This window comes from Haplochromis burtoni, unplaced genomic scaffold (assembly GCF_018398535.1).
Source record: "Haplochromis burtoni strain Fernald_Lab_line unplaced genomic scaffold, NCSU_Asbu1 Contig_65, whole genome shotgun sequence".
Taxonomy (NCBI): Eukaryota; Metazoa; Chordata; class Actinopteri; order Cichliformes; family Cichlidae; genus Haplochromis; species Haplochromis burtoni.
The window spans coordinates 2,227,277-2,243,470 of record NW_024582426.1 but is presented as its reverse complement, the minus strand read 5'-3'; the positions used below and the strand labels follow the sequence as shown (position 1 = coordinate 2,243,470).

At 40.7% G+C, this 16,194-nt stretch overlaps 1 protein-coding gene across 15 annotated transcripts in view; it reads right to left on the bottom strand.

Annotated features, from left to right (window-relative positions):
- The window catches only part of fryl (furry homolog, like), a 75,773-nt gene that overhangs the window by 12,882 nt on the left and 46,697 nt on the right, over positions 1–16,194 (bottom strand). For 8 of the 15 annotated variants that reach the window (XM_005923336.3, XM_042221399.1, XM_005923328.3 and 5 more), the window contains 29 exons: positions 16,071–16,162; positions 15,813–15,985; positions 15,535–15,695; positions 15,332–15,442; positions 14,131–14,285; positions 13,946–14,045; positions 13,675–13,843; positions 12,931–13,199; positions 12,603–12,743; positions 12,346–12,514; positions 12,162–12,246; positions 11,574–11,686; positions 11,333–11,483; positions 11,144–11,247; positions 10,805–10,987; positions 10,097–10,298; positions 9,644–9,765; positions 9,376–9,563; positions 8,315–8,409; positions 7,593–8,197; positions 7,153–7,421; positions 6,932–7,072; positions 5,913–6,113; positions 5,661–5,822; positions 5,135–5,245; positions 4,817–4,993; positions 4,466–4,474; positions 3,935–4,135; positions 1,322–1,522 (listed from right to left, as the gene is read on the bottom strand). In XM_005923336.3, coding sequence (XP_005923398.1) covers positions 1,322–1,522; positions 3,935–4,135; positions 4,466–4,474; positions 4,817–4,993; positions 5,135–5,245; positions 5,661–5,822; positions 5,913–6,113; positions 6,932–7,072; positions 7,153–7,421; positions 7,593–8,197; positions 8,315–8,409; positions 9,376–9,563; positions 9,644–9,765; positions 10,097–10,298; positions 10,805–10,987; positions 11,144–11,247; positions 11,333–11,483; positions 11,574–11,686; positions 12,162–12,246; positions 12,346–12,514; positions 12,603–12,743; positions 12,931–13,199; positions 13,675–13,843; positions 13,946–14,045; positions 14,131–14,285; positions 15,332–15,442; positions 15,535–15,695; positions 15,813–15,985; positions 16,071–16,162 — 4,860 coding nt within the window. Of the gene's footprint in view, positions 1–1,321; positions 1,523–3,391; positions 3,398–3,934; positions 4,136–4,465; positions 4,475–4,816; positions 4,994–5,134; positions 5,246–5,660; positions 5,823–5,912; positions 6,114–6,931; positions 7,073–7,152; positions 7,422–7,592; positions 8,198–8,314; positions 8,410–9,375; positions 9,564–9,643; positions 9,766–10,096; positions 10,299–10,804; positions 10,988–11,143; positions 11,248–11,332; positions 11,484–11,573; positions 11,687–12,161; positions 12,247–12,345; positions 12,515–12,602; positions 12,744–12,930; positions 13,200–13,674; positions 13,844–13,945; positions 14,046–14,130; positions 14,286–15,331; positions 15,443–15,534; positions 15,696–15,812; positions 15,986–16,070; positions 16,163–16,194 lie in introns of all 15 variants that reach the window. The other 7 variants (XM_014333889.2, XM_014333892.2, XM_014333891.2 and 4 more) reach the window with 5 other exon arrangements.

Sequence of the window (16,194 nt, the reverse complement as noted above, 5' to 3'; positions counted from 1 at the left end):
AACCTAACAAATGAACCAAGTCTTTGTAATAAATTGTAGGCAGACATCAAGCCAGGCCATAATTTATAGAAAACATTAGTATTACAAGCATCTAACTGACTCATATGTAAAAGGAGGACATGCCGATACATAGTTGGTAGACGCGCTAATAGGAGAGAGCGATATGTTCCTATGTGCTGATATGCTGAAGATGGCACAGGGGTATTCTAATTAAGAGGTCTTTGCTTTTTTCCCTTTTTGTTTTTCCTTTCTTTATTATTCAAAGTCCAGTGCATTAGGGATACTGTGCATGGCAGACAGCCAGTACATCACAGAGACAGCAGCTATATTACAGAAAGCTTTTAGAAGTGGTCATGGCCATCCCGGAGGGAATGAGCAAGACTATTGATGGTTTTATCTAGAGCTCATTACACTAAGAGCTGGGGCTGTGATGGGGGAGATGTCCTTGGGATGATATTGAGACCACTTGCTTGGTTGTGTTCCTAAAAGTTACAGAGGTCACTGAGGGATAGATAGGGGAACCTGATAGAGAACTGTTTTGCACTATACACACCAATGAATTTAGTGGTTATTCATATTATACGGATATAAAGCTGAAATATGTTAAACTTCAAAATGCCATGTACATGCAAATGCAAATCAGAACAAAACGATATACTTACCATTGTTAGTGGAAGTGATAAATGTCAGTAGCAGTAAATACAGAAGGCAAGCTATCGCATGTTAATATCATAGCAAATTTCATTGGCTAGCTTTTGAGTTAACTGCACTTGTAAAACTAAGACACCACTTATAAAGGACTCATACTCACACATGCATCTGCCGAGGATTAAGGAGCTGGTGTCTCTTTCACAAGTTTTTAAATGGAGGATTTAGTTGGAAGGGTCAGTTGCTGTGTTATTGTAGGTGAGGTGAGCAGTAACAGCTGACCTGAGGTGAGCTTTAATTTTTTAACCATTCCCAAAATCATACAGTCAAGCCCCACTACTATTAAGGCTGCAAGAGCTACACAGTTAAGACTTCAGCAACCATGCAGAGCAAAGTAACAAAGAAAGAGCAAGAAGCAGCAGAAGCAGCAAACACAAACATGCACACACACGCGCATATATAGATCTTAACCCGACAGCAGCCAGACAGTCCCTCAGAACCAGCACTTTTACTCCATCCTGTCCAAAACCCCCTAAAGGTAGCTGATCGTTTGTCTAAATGACAGATAGGCCAACAAATACAGCGAAAGCAGATACGAAATGAACGAAAAGAAAAAGGCAGGCTAAAAAGCACCCGAGCACCACAGTTTATTGTTGCTCCTGATTCATCGCACCTCAGGCAGCTGACTGCTGGTGCTGTCTGAGTGGGTCATCTCCAACATGGGACTATCCAGTCGAGGGAGGGAGGGTGCAGAGGGCAGAGTGGGCAGGACAGTTGCCTCCTCCGTCATGGCACTGCTGGAGGACTCTTGGGACTGCTGCAAAGAGTCCACATGGTTGGATGCAGTGTCATCCGTAGCAGAATCACTGTTGAGCTGGAAAAGAGAAACATGAACTGTTTGGCTTTTTTGCTGAGGGATGTATGAACACAATAGAGTATGATGTAAACCTTTATTACAAGTGTACTAATGCCTAAAGCCCTACTATTTCAAAACCTGAAGTGGACAACGGTTACTTAGGAAGGTCATTCAAAGAGGTACCTCAATAATAACATAATGGTCTTGAGAAGTTGCCTAAAGAGTTTGGAAAGAAGACGACTGGACTTGTTTAATCATGAGGTATTGTGGAGATACAGAAATTCTTTTATTGCTGCCATATAATCTGCATCATTATAATTGCATTAATAACATTCTTTACAGCATTATTTCATCTAATAATATTTCTCACAGTATTGATATTGCATTAAAGTTGTTTATTGAAGATGTTCATTTGAGGATCCTTCCATTATGTTAACTTTTATTACAGGTACGGCCAGAAGTACTTCATACACATTGCATAGTATTTGTGCTCATTAAGAGTTGTTGCTTAGTCTACAGAGGGTCTTAAAGACTAGAGCATAGAAGGATAACTGCAATACATGCTTACAATACACATATAATCTAGAAATGTGCCAGGCCTGAGGCCTTAATTCATTTAGCTTCTAACTGCATTTTAGTCTACTTGGTAACAGATGACCGGAGTCAATAACCAGCCCTCAGAGAACCTGAAGGCTTGAAGTTATTACCTTGTTTGGAAGCTGTTATAGAAATGAGAAGTTCTATGTCTGTTTATAGCCATCTAAGATGTACCATTTACTGTAACTAACGGCTTTAACCTATTTTTGCCTAGGAGGGGCGGGTACCTCACTGCTTTAAAAGTGTTCACAACATGTATTTTTGTCAGAAGACATATGCGGATTTTTTCCTCTCCTGTGTGTTAATAAACTCATCGTTTGACTGCACTCTTCTGGGCCTCAGTGGTTTGTGTCACTGCTCTACATTGATTGATTCCGCAACAGTATAAATACATGGAAAGAGGCCGTTTTAGGCTATAAGATTCTGTGTGTACTCAGTGAAAAATATTATTGTTAAAAAACAAAAAATAATGGTCTTCAGCTTTGGAATAAAACAGTTTGAAAAACCTGTCTCACAAAAAAATAATAAAAGACAATAATAACAGGCAATTTTCTATAGGATTTTTCCCCATATGATTTCCACCAATTGATTTTTCCCACCAAAAACCAATCACTTTGCAGTGGGATAACCATATTTACAAAATATAAAGTGACTTTAACATTTATTTTTCAAATACTGATCCTACCAATTACTCATACATTAGTCTACCCATTTAATCACCGAATTATTTAATCAGAGGTCCAGAATTAGTGCTGATTACAAGTTCTCGCTTTGGCACAACTGGTTTCTGTATGTATGTTAATTTACGTGTGGTGTTAATTTAGTGTAAGCAGTAAAGTAATACTGCAAACTTAAATTAAGTCACTGCATGTGCTGAGATATCCCCAAATATCTTTATGAAATGCATTAAAACAGAATCTCATTTGAGTATTTTCATAATAAACGAAATTAGATCATCAACATAAAGCAATAACATTTTAAACTTAGTAAAGCAGACACGCCTACAGATTAACTTTTGACAACTTACAACAACATCAGCCCTGTTTCTTTATCAAGCAGAGCATGTTTAGTCATTTTAGTCATTACTGCATCTTCAAAAAAAATTGGCTTCAGGCATCAGATCATGCTAGTATCAATAACATCAATTAATTTTATGAGCAGGTTAGCTCATTCAAAATTCTAGGGAAATAACACAGAAATACTGCATGCTCATTTTTCTAGTGTGTAATATTGTATGACTACAAAGTCTCGGGGCAAATGTCCACTAAAGCCAAAAGCTCATTCTCTCACCGTGCACTACCAAGACCAAGAAGAGCAGAAGAAGAGAGAAAGAAAACATCTGTATTAGACTGAGGACCTACATCCGATAATTATTAGCATAATTAGCAGATGTAGATAAAGGCCTTGCTGGGAAAGCCAAAGAAAACAAAGAAGAGTTAAAGAAAGGCAGCCAAACTGTTAAACAATGCAAAAGAAACATGCTGGGTTTAAAGATTTGATTCATTTTATATGTAAAGATTTTTATTCAGAAAAAATTCTAATAAGTTTACAAAAAGTGTCCTACACTGCACTTACCAATCATCGATTTAAAGGTCTAGGAAACAATGAAAGCATTGGTCTTAAAGCTAGAGGGAGTGGGCTGAGATTTAAAAAGGGATTCTACCACCAGCGAAGAAGCAAGCGTGTAGCTCCTGTCCGCACTGGAAGGAGGTCCAGCATAGTATGCGCGCGCGCGCGCACACACACACACACACACGCACACCATGCCAGCGGGCTGTGTGGGGAGCATGGTGGCTGGGTTGGGTGGGGGACCCTGATTAGAGTGAGACTTACAAGGCCAGAGCGGGTGAGAATCTGGCTAGCGCTCAATACCTCCTCCTCAGACGATTCGTCTGTGTCCTCGTGGTTGGTGAGGTTGAGGCTTGGCGTGCTGCCCGTGTATTGGCACTCCTGCAAAGACGGCGTGTCCCCTTTGTCCATGCTCTCCAGGGAGCGACGCCGCACACCCCAGTTGAAGTTGTCCATGCTCTCCCCCTGCAGGACAACCAAGTAAACGGCAATGAGGAATGTGGGAAAAATGATATTATCTGGGTTAGATATTACAAAACAAGCAAACAAAGAACAACACAAATGCAAAATACACAACTTAAAAAAATAAGACACTCATGTGATTGAGCGGACGACGTAATTTTGTCCATGGGATGGTAAATGATGCAATGATCTACAACTATAAAGGGTTCACAACAACAGGAGCGATGATTTGAAATCAAAAGGTGGTACTGCACTTTACTGGATGACAAAGGGAGACACCAGGGCACTGAAAAGAACAACATATCTCAGTAGCTTTCTTGGTTTCAGACTTACCTGCAGCTCCTTGTGGCAAGAGAAGAGAAGGAATATGTATGTTAGTAGACTTAAGAAGGACATAAAAGTTTTCTACTACAGTAGTAGGACAAGTAAGGCAATCTTAACAAACAAGACATTAATGTTAATCTGTCAAACATCTACTACAGTATGGTCAACAGAAATGATGAAGAGTGACTGAACAGAGCACAGAAGTTCCCTACACTACATACAACTAGAAAACCTTTAACCTTTCTGAGCAGTCCCTTTCCACTTGCTATAAGTTCCTTTAAATTACCACCTTTTTATTATGAGAAACGTATCATTTTCCCCCCTCATACAGGTGGGGGCCATTTGAATGTGCTTTCTCACCTCAGCATCCTCCAGCTCCACATCTAAGAAGTCAAAGTCCTTAAAGACTCCAAACTGCTGCTCACTGCCTGTATCCTCTCCCTGCAACTCCTCCTCTCTGACGGCCTCCTCCACTGTGGGGATAAGACTGGTCTGCTGGTCTGCAGAGTCCAGGTCCTCATTGGATGAGAATACCACCTGCACGGAATGTCAGAAAATTAAATACAATTTTTATCAATCCATCATCATCTCAGAAGTCCAAATTAATCCAATTCTAACACCACCACAAAGACAGCCTCGAAGCAGAAGCATTGCTCATGTCAGTGATTTTACAGAGACCTTATCTGAAGCTTTAGAGTAGGAGAGGAGTCTTACAGATGGATTTTTTGGGATGCCCGATTCTGGACCGCATAAAGATAGGACATTCATCAGCCTCTCTCTGGTTCTTCTCTGTAATAAGAAGACATGCAAGATGAGAAAATGACAAGCTGACCAGGTCAAAATTCTTTTAGATGGTCTTTTAACAAAAACAGAACTCACATCTACAGGCAACGCAATGAGAGTGAAATATGTTAATGATAGCAACAGACTGATCAGACTCACATGTGTTTGGCTTTTGTTTGCTTACAAAATACTATTACAACTGCTTAAAATTAGCCAGTATGCATGTAGTGAAAGTAATTATTTTTATGGCTGTGTGTGTAAAATAAATCGTCATGATTTAATTATTTAGTTGAGCTTCTTTTCTAGGCACGTTAAGCTTGTTAAAGACAGATCATAGCTCAGGTCCGGTGTTGTGTCACTTTGAGTAGAGGCTGCTTCAAAACTCAAGGTTTGGATGATTTGTGTCAGTCTGAGAAGGTACCTGAGAGAGTTGTGGCCTCTTCCAGCTTACTTGGACCAGCCCATTGGAATTAGATCCAGATGATGTAGAGGAGGTACTTCTTGTGACAGCAATCACCTGTGGCTTTCCATTCCTGCCTGCTGCAGTACGCTGATCACCATATTTATGCCCGATTATTGGTGTCTATAGAGTCAAATAATGCAGATTAGAGATCAAATCAAAGGTAAATCAATATGGTGAACATAGTAAACTTAAGGAAAGTAGGACACCAACCTCTGAGATGTCAAAGTGGAAGTCCAGAGTCTTCCCAGGCAGCTCTTTGGAAGAGTTGTTGAATATGCGCGTGAAGGCAATTTCTGGTGAGCTGCAGGACTCAGAACTGTAGGAGCGTTGCACATCTTCTGGAACAACAAGGCTGGCTGAACGGGATACAACCAACTTCAAAATGTTTTGGGCCTCTTTCCAATGTGGGCTCTGTAAAAAAAAAAAAAAACAATGCAGAAATATAACGAAGCCACTGTGAGGAAGCAAGCTGTGTAGGTGTTTCTGAGGAATTTATGAATGTGAAAGGGCATTTCGGGTCCCAACCAGCTACTATTCATATGGCTTATAGTGATATTGGTAGAATGAGAAAGGAGGCTTAACACAAAAAGCTTGCAGTTCACATCAGTGCACATATGCTAAAAATCTCAATATGCACAAATACAATGTTTCCTTTTGTGGAATGCACAAAAGGAAACACTGACAGTAAGCTAGGATGGCCAAAAGTAGCTTAAGGCAGTCCTGGGTCAAATCTGGAAAAAACAGGCTTCATAAATAGGTGTAAAAGCATCAAAATACCTCTTTACAGTGACCCTGAAACACACGTTATTCTTTCTTAGTCTCAACTGTGCTGCTATTTATAGAGCAGGACACCCCAGTATTTATTCACGTCAGACTAAATGTGAAAATATGCTGTTCTGAGTATGAAACACACACTCACACACCTCTTACTAAACATAAGGCACACTGCATATGGATGGCTGGTGCTTTGGTGATTTTCTTGCCAACCACACGGGAGACCCTGGCTGATCCAGCAATAAAACTCTCATTCAGGCATATGTTGTCTGATAAAAAGCAAATCCCACAAAATAAATGCTTCTTGTTGCAAGACCTCAAACTAGCAGTAGACATAATCGCACACTTTACAATTAGCAGCAAGAGAAATTCAATGAGACCTCCATAATGCATTCCTCTTTTGACCCAAACCCTAAAGTCGGTCTGTCAGGCTGTCCAGTGACGTCAAGGCTCACCTGAACATATTTGCCAATGATCTTCATGATCTCAAGGTTGAACTGTTTGACAGGAGCTGCTGACAGGTCAATATGACTCAGCAAGCTATAGATGATCTGTAACAAGGACTGCTGCATGCTGGGAAGACCCTTCTCTAGCAGCTGATGGAGACAGAAATGGATACATTTGTTATTTGTCCATCTGTGACCAACATAAGAAGTGTGACCTTTTTCTTATATACCTCAGCCAAGTAAGTGACCAGATTCAAAGTTTTCTCTGCAAAGGCATCATGGAGGTAACGACAGACCACGTTGATCCAGTTGGTGTAGTCGCGGGAGTAGCTGTGTGTGCTGTAAAGGCTCATCATATGGGCCAGGTTAGACAGTGTGGCCGACTTCTCATCCGCACACACTTTGGCGATCTTATCGGCTGTCTCCTTACAGAAAGGAGTGGGGTTGTCAAAGTGCTGGATGAGATGCGGCAGGAGGCACAGGATGTTCAGAGGAAAACCTGCAGGCATGAAGTAAAAGTCTAACCTTAAAAATGTAAATCAATACGAATAAATAGAACTGGTCTAGGATGAGTTTTCTTGGGTCAATATGGGCTTATGAACAAGTCACAGTTCTAACTAAAGATTTTAAAAACTAAATGATTTAAAACTGTAAAAAAGTCATTAGTTACCTGCTACTTGTGAAGGGTCTACCAGTGTTTGTCTGGAGACACTGATGAGCTTACTGAGCAGGTGGATGGTTAGCTCCTGAGTAGCAGCAGAAGTGAAGCCCTTCAGGAAGAGTTGCAGCAGACCAGGGAAGTTGTACCACTTCAGCTTGTTTTGGACAGTCTCCAGACGTTCTCGGCTGTCCGCACGATCCAGGGGCAGCTGGCTCAGCAGCTTGTTGAGCAGTCGCAGAGCCAGCAAGTACTCAAACTCGTAGTCTGACTCGAGCAATGACACGGCGATCCAGAATACCGTGGCCATCAGATTTGAAGGGTCCACAGGTGGCATAGAGTCCCCTCCTGGACTTCCTGGACCTCCTCTGCTTAGTGATGATAAGCTCCGTGTGCGAGCCAGGTTTGCATAGCTGCCACCAAGTCGGTCAGCAATGTCCAGGGTGTTACTCCGACGCCTGTCAGCTTTTCGTTCACCCATCATCAGGCTGGCTCGAAGAGAGTTGCTGCGAGTGTGGACATAATGTAACAGACCACTACTGTTCATATTCAGCTGGCCTGTGCTTTTCCTGTTGGCAGCAAACTTGGCCCCCAACAAGTGGTCGTGGGTGGAGGTTCTGTGGAAAGAAATGGCAGAATTTTGCACACAGCTATTGCAAAATGTGTCAGGATGTTAGTTAAAGTAAGAAGAATTCGAACATTAAAATAATAAAACTACCAAAGAGAGGACTTACTGTGCTAAGGCAGTGAGGAGATCATAGTTTTTCACTGTGTCTGCTAGTGTGTCAATGCCAGACTCCAGCGTCAGGAGAAGCTCAATGACAAAGCCCTGAGGAGAAAAAGTAGGAGAGGCCAGCTCGTCAGAAAGAATTCACAGATAACAGCGAGTTAACACACAGCATCTATGTTTTTCTACAGAAACAACTCACAGGCCTGTTTTCCAGTTTGATGCAACACGTTTACTATATATTTTTGGCACATGATGTGCTTGACGATACAAAGAGTGGCCCTGGGAAAGTAAACTAAACCTAAACCATTGGGAAAATAATTTGATCACATTATGTTACTGCAGTCACCCCTCATCAAATGTAAAAGCATAACAAGATAAGAAGGTCGCTTCTTCATCAATAGTATTCATGCTTTCTTTAAACCTTTGTCTGTCCTCAAACATTAACTAAAAATGATATACCGATAGTAACTTTCTGTGTAGATGCAGTTAAACAAGAACTGGTTAACTATTTCTGTAGGAACAGGCTTTGCACACCTCTCATAAACACATAAAAGACATAGAAAATTAACCTATTTTTCTTTTTGAGGTATGGATCTCCCCACACATATGAATGACTTAAATGCTGTTCTCACACTCAGTGCAGCTACTTTCATTGATTATAGTGGAAGTGCAATGCTGCAGCACAGATTCTGCAAATGCGCCATGTGTGAGGAATTCAGTGCAGCCACAGGGTAAAGGACACTGGTCTATGCATGGCCGCTGTATCACTGTTATACATTAAGTGTCAAAATCATGATGCTAAATGTATGAATTTTACTGGCAAAGTTGCTTTAAAACCAAACAAAATGAAACCACACGCAATTTAAATAATGAACATTTGACGTTTTGCCATGTCCTATTAAAAACCTCATTCTATGCAATATTTTGCTGTAACACAAGCAGGAATGTTTTTAATAGCTGAATGATCATGTGGTCAAATTAAATATAACCTTTAAAATGTTGTTTCATGTTATGCATTTTGACATTGCAGGTAAAAGACCAGACTTTTGCTAAAAATGTTCTGACCTGAGCTTCCTCTCCAGGGTCTCCTACAGTCTCAACCAACCGAGACAAAATGTCAGACAGTGTGGCAGGAGTCAGAGGTTGTTTGAGTGCCCTGAAAATCTGGAAAGAGCGACCGGCATAGTGGCGAGAAGAACAAGATAGAGCTGACCTTAAAGCTACTTCACTCAGCAATGAGTCCAATTGGAAACCTGAAAGGATACACAAGCACAAACAGGTAAATATGACAAAAGCACCTAATAAATATCAAGTGGCTGTGAACCCTACAGACCTGTCTGGGAATGCTTGAAGACTGTCACCACATGTCTGACAAAAGCACTCAGCTGTTCAGCGCTCTTAATGTTGGAGTTCTTAGGTGACACATCCTCGTGATTCCAGAGCGGACCGCGTTTTCTACAATATACAATTAAACATGCATGAACAAATGACCTGAAACACTATCAAAACCTTTAGTGTTATCACACCAAGCAAAGAAACTAACTCCAAAAATCAAACCCATGCAAATCAAAGTACCCCAGTCCTTTTAGACACTGCTGGAAGCATGAAAGCAAATCATTGTACACAATGAGTAACATCTAACAATGTGTTCATAGAAATGCCTACTAAACATGTGAGGTTATATACATTTCTAAATGCTAAAAAAGACAGTTCTTGCCAGCAGCAAGTAGTGACACGCATAAATGTCATACATTTCTGGGAAAGTTTTTTTAAAGTCTCTTCTCACCTTGAAGTTATAAACTCAATCAGAGCTTTGGCCTTCTCGTCATGTTCAACAGTGACATCTACTTCACTTAGAAGCGTGGGAGAGAGGTGGGACACAGCACTGGCCCCTGCACCAAGGCTTATACTGGACGACGTCGAGCTCGAGCTGAGGCCAGAGTCTGTCATCGGTGATGGCTGACAATCTGGCAAAAGCTCCTGTATTCCTATAGGAACAAATTGCAAACACATTGTCAGTTTTTCTGCTAGCATTTTACCAGCCAGGTGGCTAGCTTGGGCTAAACACAATTAAAGGTACAGTTGCTAATAATATAAGCAGACCATAAGTTGGTGTCCAAAAGTGAAGGTAGGCTAAATGATTTCTGTATAAAAATATGATTCACTGCTCTCCTTTTTGTATAGACACACATTACTTTATCTTAATTTCTGAATTAGAAAATAATAGGGTCTTTTTCAGGGAACCTTTTTCTGTGGAACAATGATATTGTGTAAATCCGTCTATATGTGGGCAGGAGGTTGCTGCCACCCAGTGGTCATGTTCGGCACTACGCCTGTATGTGTCCTGTTCCCTGACCTGTTGTTTTTCCCTCATTTCAAAATAACAAAAAATCATTTCCACAGCTGATAGCGAATCCGCACATGTTCCACTATAAGACAGCGATTCTCATTATTATTGCTCTCTTCCAGTTCTTGTTTCTGTAGCAGAACTAACCTGTGAGGTTGAACTCTTGAGCTACAGGCTTTACAGTCAGGACCCTTGGATCATTGTAGTCTCTGTTGCGTAAAAGCACCATAGCGACAGACTGAACACTGCTATTTGCACCCTGAACTATGAGCAAGTGAAGCAGCAGGCGTTTGCAGTGCTCATAGACCTCTGGGTGCTGGTGATCTAAACCTGAGAAAGACACAAAAGATGAAGACATTTGACATCATTCAACTGGAATTTATAGACCTAGTAAAGGGTTTTTTATGCAAAAATCCAAATATGCCTAAAACATTTTGCCTTAATGTATACAAACATATAAAACAGCACAAAAAGAAAGCAATTTACCTAAGAAAACTGCGTGTAGCAGGAGTTGTAGGTAGGCACTCCATTCTACTTTGACCCCATGGTCAACAATGAGGTCTGTGAGTAGGATGACTGCAATGTTACATCTGAAAAACAGAAAAAGTGTACTGGATTATAAAAAGAACTCAACACTGCAATGCTTTGTGAGACAAAAAGTGGACTTTGGTGTACCTGTGGAGAGGTACGGCAGGTGTGTTTGTCTCTGGCAAATAGTCCACAAGAGGGGACCAGCAGCCTCCTGTTGGTGGGAAGGGAAGAGGCTCTGGCTGATTGTGATCCATCACTTTTAATCGCCAGTTAGCATAAAGCGGCATGGAGTCACCTGGAAAATAGAGAAGATTAGCAGGCATGGTAGTGGGTGGTATAAAAAAATGTAGTGGTGAGTATGGAGAAGAAAAGATTTCCTGCTCACTCTTCTCATCTTCATAAGAGCCTCCAGAGCTGCTGCTGTAACGAGATTCCAGACGGTGGTGGTGGCGGTTCAGGTTGCTATTCAGACCACTGTAGATATCCAGGTGTGTGCAACTGTATAACAAACATGCATGTTTAGAAGGACAATGCCACTTTTCCCTCACTAAAACGTTTAATTCATCAAGCCACAGATTGAATACAAAAGAAGGATGCAGCCTGAGGGCCTATATAACAAAACCATTGAAAGTCCTTTAAACCTGTATTTATTTAGGGCGTATAATCAAGTGGCAAAAAGACTCTACAGGAGTCTGAGAAAACGATCTAACTGCTCAGTTCATGACCCCAGTAAAACATTTACTATGGTTGTATGTTTTAGTTTTAGTTAATACAGCATTTTAGTTATTTAGTGGAGTATCTTTGTCCACCATTATAAAAATTGGTTAATTTTTGTTTAAACTCCTGAATGGATGTACATGTGCTTTTTCATGTCTTCAGCATAAAATATGACTGACCTGACATAGACATTTGTGTTTTTCCTATACTTATACCATCTAATAATAACAGAGCATTGCAGTTCTCTATTTTGTACCTGTCATCCATGTTTGAGTCTTTCATCTTGCTGTCATGATGAGCATCATTTCCTGGCACCATGGTATTGCTGCTGGAGGTTGTTCCTGAGAAAGTAGACAAACATTTGTCTCCTGGCACCAGAAACATAGCATATGACCTCTTGGCCTAAGCTGTGAACTTGGGCATTTATAATGCTCATTAACCTGAGGTGACTGAAGGAATCTTGTAACTGGAGCTGATGCGATAATAAGGGGGGTTGTCCATGTGAGTGACAGCTGAGCTGACAGGATCAGTCAACTCAAGCTCACACATCAACTCCTCCAGCAGCTGCATAGTCTTATCTCTGCCCAAGAAAACCACCACTCGTTTCACCTGAGGACACGCATAACATGAGGCGAAAAGTCATGAAGATTAAGTATCAGACACAAGGGCATGGCACATTGAGTGTGCTGCAACTTACATAGGGCAAGAGGCTGGGGTCACTGCTGACTCCAGACATACTGATGAGGAAGTGAAGAATGATTTTGAGGTTCTTTGGCCAACTATCTGCTAATGTAGTCCAGACATTCTCGATCTCTGACAACGCAAACTCATCACCATACTGTTAAAAAAAAATATAATAGTTTAATGATAAATGAACTTGCCCAACCAGCTTTTTAAGATGTAGATGTGTAGATCAGAATCAGAATCAGAAAGGGTTTTTATTGCCACATGTTGAGCAGGTTTACAACATTAGGAAATTGCTGCGGTACTTAGTGCAAACATAGATGGTATGTTAGCTGTGTCACCTTAGCGGTCATGAACATGAGGTTGTTTAGCACCATGGTTGTAGCACGAGGGGATCCCCAGCCCTCTCCACGGAGCCAGCGACGGCTATTGACCATCATAATTTCTCGGTCTTTCACATCCTCATCATCCTCGCCACTGCAGCAGTCCTCTGGTCGTCGTGGAGTTGGTTTGAAGTCAACAAGCTCCACATTATTCATCCAAGGTAGGAGGTAGTGCAACATTACTTGACGACCACCAGGATGTGCTGTCTGGATACGCTGACTCACCTCTGCAGTGTGGATAGTACAAACAAAGACATTAACACAGGGGTGTCAAACTCCTTACAGTCACGAGCCACATATGGCTCAATTAAAAGCTGAAGTGGGGGTAAAAGTATAATTTTCAGTGGGAAAAAGCTAACTTTTTAAGTGTCATAGGCAGTTACCAGAGTGGCTAGGATGCCATTTGAATGAACTTAGCTATAATACTAAATATAATACAAATGAAAAAAGGACCTTGAATGGAAATATACAGCCGAATTTGAATGGGAAAATCGTTCTTATCTCCCCAAAAAGTCAATCAACAGCAAAAACAGAAACCATATTAGCCGACTATCAAGTTTTATGAGCAAAAATCTTTTCTCATAAAAATAAAAAAAAGACCTAAAATAACTGGTTTCACAGTCAAAGGAAAGTGAGATATTTCAGTTAACGGAATACTTATCATATTACATTGATGTGTATTCATTCAGCAATGTAGCAAACCTGAGAAGATGGGCAAAGTGAGCTCTGGGTAAGTCCTTGCAAGCTCCTCAGACAGCTGGTAGTAAGACACAGAGTAGAGGTGTGGCAGCGGTGAGGGAGGGGTCAGGATGCCATCAGTCCGCTGAATCTCCAATTTGTGGGCATAACGGAAAAGCTTGGGCTCTAGGATCTGCATCACACAAAGAACCACAGATTATTAAATTAATGATTAAAGACCCAATTTTTTCTTTTTTGGGCATCTACAGTATGTGTAGGACAAAGAAATTCTGACCTGTAACAGCTGCATGGACAGTTCATAGATTTCCCTGGAAGAGTCAGCCGCCTTGAACAGAATCAGGTTGAGCAGCACCACAGTGTCAAACTGGTAATCCCTAAAAGAAATATAACACATACGGTATTTAAGTTACAAGTAGGTGGAACCTTAAAAAATGACATAAAGATGGCACCATGTGGTACCTGTTGTGAAAGACATTGGCAATGGCCCTAAAGCAGCCGGCAGCTACACGACGGGAGCCAGTGTAGCAGCGGTCCACAGCCCAGAACATGAGGTTGCTCTGGTCTGGATTCAGTTCTAGTAGCAACATCACAGCCTCACAACCCAGCTGGTGAACCTAAAGGAAACCACACAGCAACCGTTAAGAATCTCTCCTTCAGTCTACAAAACTCTGATGAGTTTTACACATAACTTCTTAATATCAAATGAAAAATACCCAGTATTAGAGTTATGAGACCGAGGTTTGCTGTTAACTGCAGAAAACTAATATATACTTTACAACAGCATAACTATAATTAAAACTTTTAAGAATTTGAGAATTAATCAGATCACTTTAACCTACCATTTTAACTAAGTGCAAGTCATTTATTGAATGTAGACCTATAAACGTTTAGCAGGGCTTTATTGCAGTACTTCTGAACACCACTGTGTGGTGCTAGTGTCAAATGAAGTAAATGTGTGCTACATAACTTTGACCTCATGAAGTCTTGCGTCACAGACTAAACTCCTGCTATCTGTGAGAAAACATCACCACTCGTGCTTGGTGACTGGTCATAATACTGGGATTTTGTGGTGTGACATTTATTTAATGACCAGAGACATAATTATTATACTTTAAAAGTAATTAGCTAACATTTAACCTTATAAATATGTAGTGCATATATAAACTTGATTTAGATAGCTAATATAAAGTTTAACTGGATTATAAAAGGCATGATTAAGCTTAGGTTTCACCCACTGTTTAGGTTCAGGAGGAAACGATTGTGGTTTGAAATATGAGGAGATGGCATTCAGACTTGTTTCACTATTGCCACCATGCTTGAGTCACAGGTCTGACACTGAAGGAAACTTTTTGCATAGATCTGAGACAGAGACACCAGTGGTTTTGACATAACAGCAGTAGTAATGAAACCTTCCTTACAAAATGTCTTTTATGAGCTACCCTGCAAAACACATTAGTTTAAATAATGCAAATAATTATTTTTATTACACAAACTCATTACATAAACATGGATTTTATAACATCACCCATTATAAAAAATATATTATTATTGAGAGTTTTATTGCTAAAGTTTAATTACTTGTGGATTCACCACTTGTTAATAATAGTTAAGTGATACAATTTTAGTTAGAATAGATTCAAAATGGCAGAATTTCTCTGACCTTCTTGTCCTGAGAATCCAGGATATTGTCCAGCCACTTGTAGAGGTAGCCATCAGAGGAGAGCCCTACATTGTCAGCTACAGGTCCACAACATAACACTGCAGACATGGCCTGGAACAAACAAAAAAAGTTTGCTGGTTATCAGTAAGTGCATGACACAGTATGTAAAAAGCAGATTTTCTTGAAATTTTTAGATGTTGAACCTTTAGTGCACAGTACTGATGGCGGTTGATCTGGATATTTCTGTCACTGTAACGATCCAAGGGTGTGAACATAATGCTGAAGGGCCCAGCCCAGTGACTGAACAGCATGAACAGACTGTGTCTCAGTGATTGCTGGGGGAAGATGGTCCTCCTCTGGTTCACTGAAGATAATAAGTAAAGAAATTGATACACAAGGTTAAACTGAGAAAAATTGCTTAAAACAAATGCTTACTTTGTATGCTTACTTTATAAGCATTTGTTTTAATTAAGAGATATACCTGGGACATTCTGAATGATGTTGGCCACAAGTGCGCTGAAGTGACAGCGAATGTCCTTCAGAGTGTCCGAGTCTTTGTCATTCTCAGCCTCGAGCAATTGCCTGGTCAGATCAACATACTCGAGCAGCGTACTATTCAGAGAATGGCTCTCTGAATCCAACCCTCCACTTGCCCTGTAAAAAGAAAAGTTTATAAACTGCATATATAAAAATAAGTTCCTAATCATGTGGTTACTCTAGATGTTTGAGGATTACATACACTTGACTGATGACACCAGCATCAGCAAGTAGCTCAAATATCCGGACCAGCTGGACCCTGAGGATGTCACGACGCCTGCGTCGCTTCATGTTCTGCAGAGTAAAGAATATTTGAACTCAGTAAA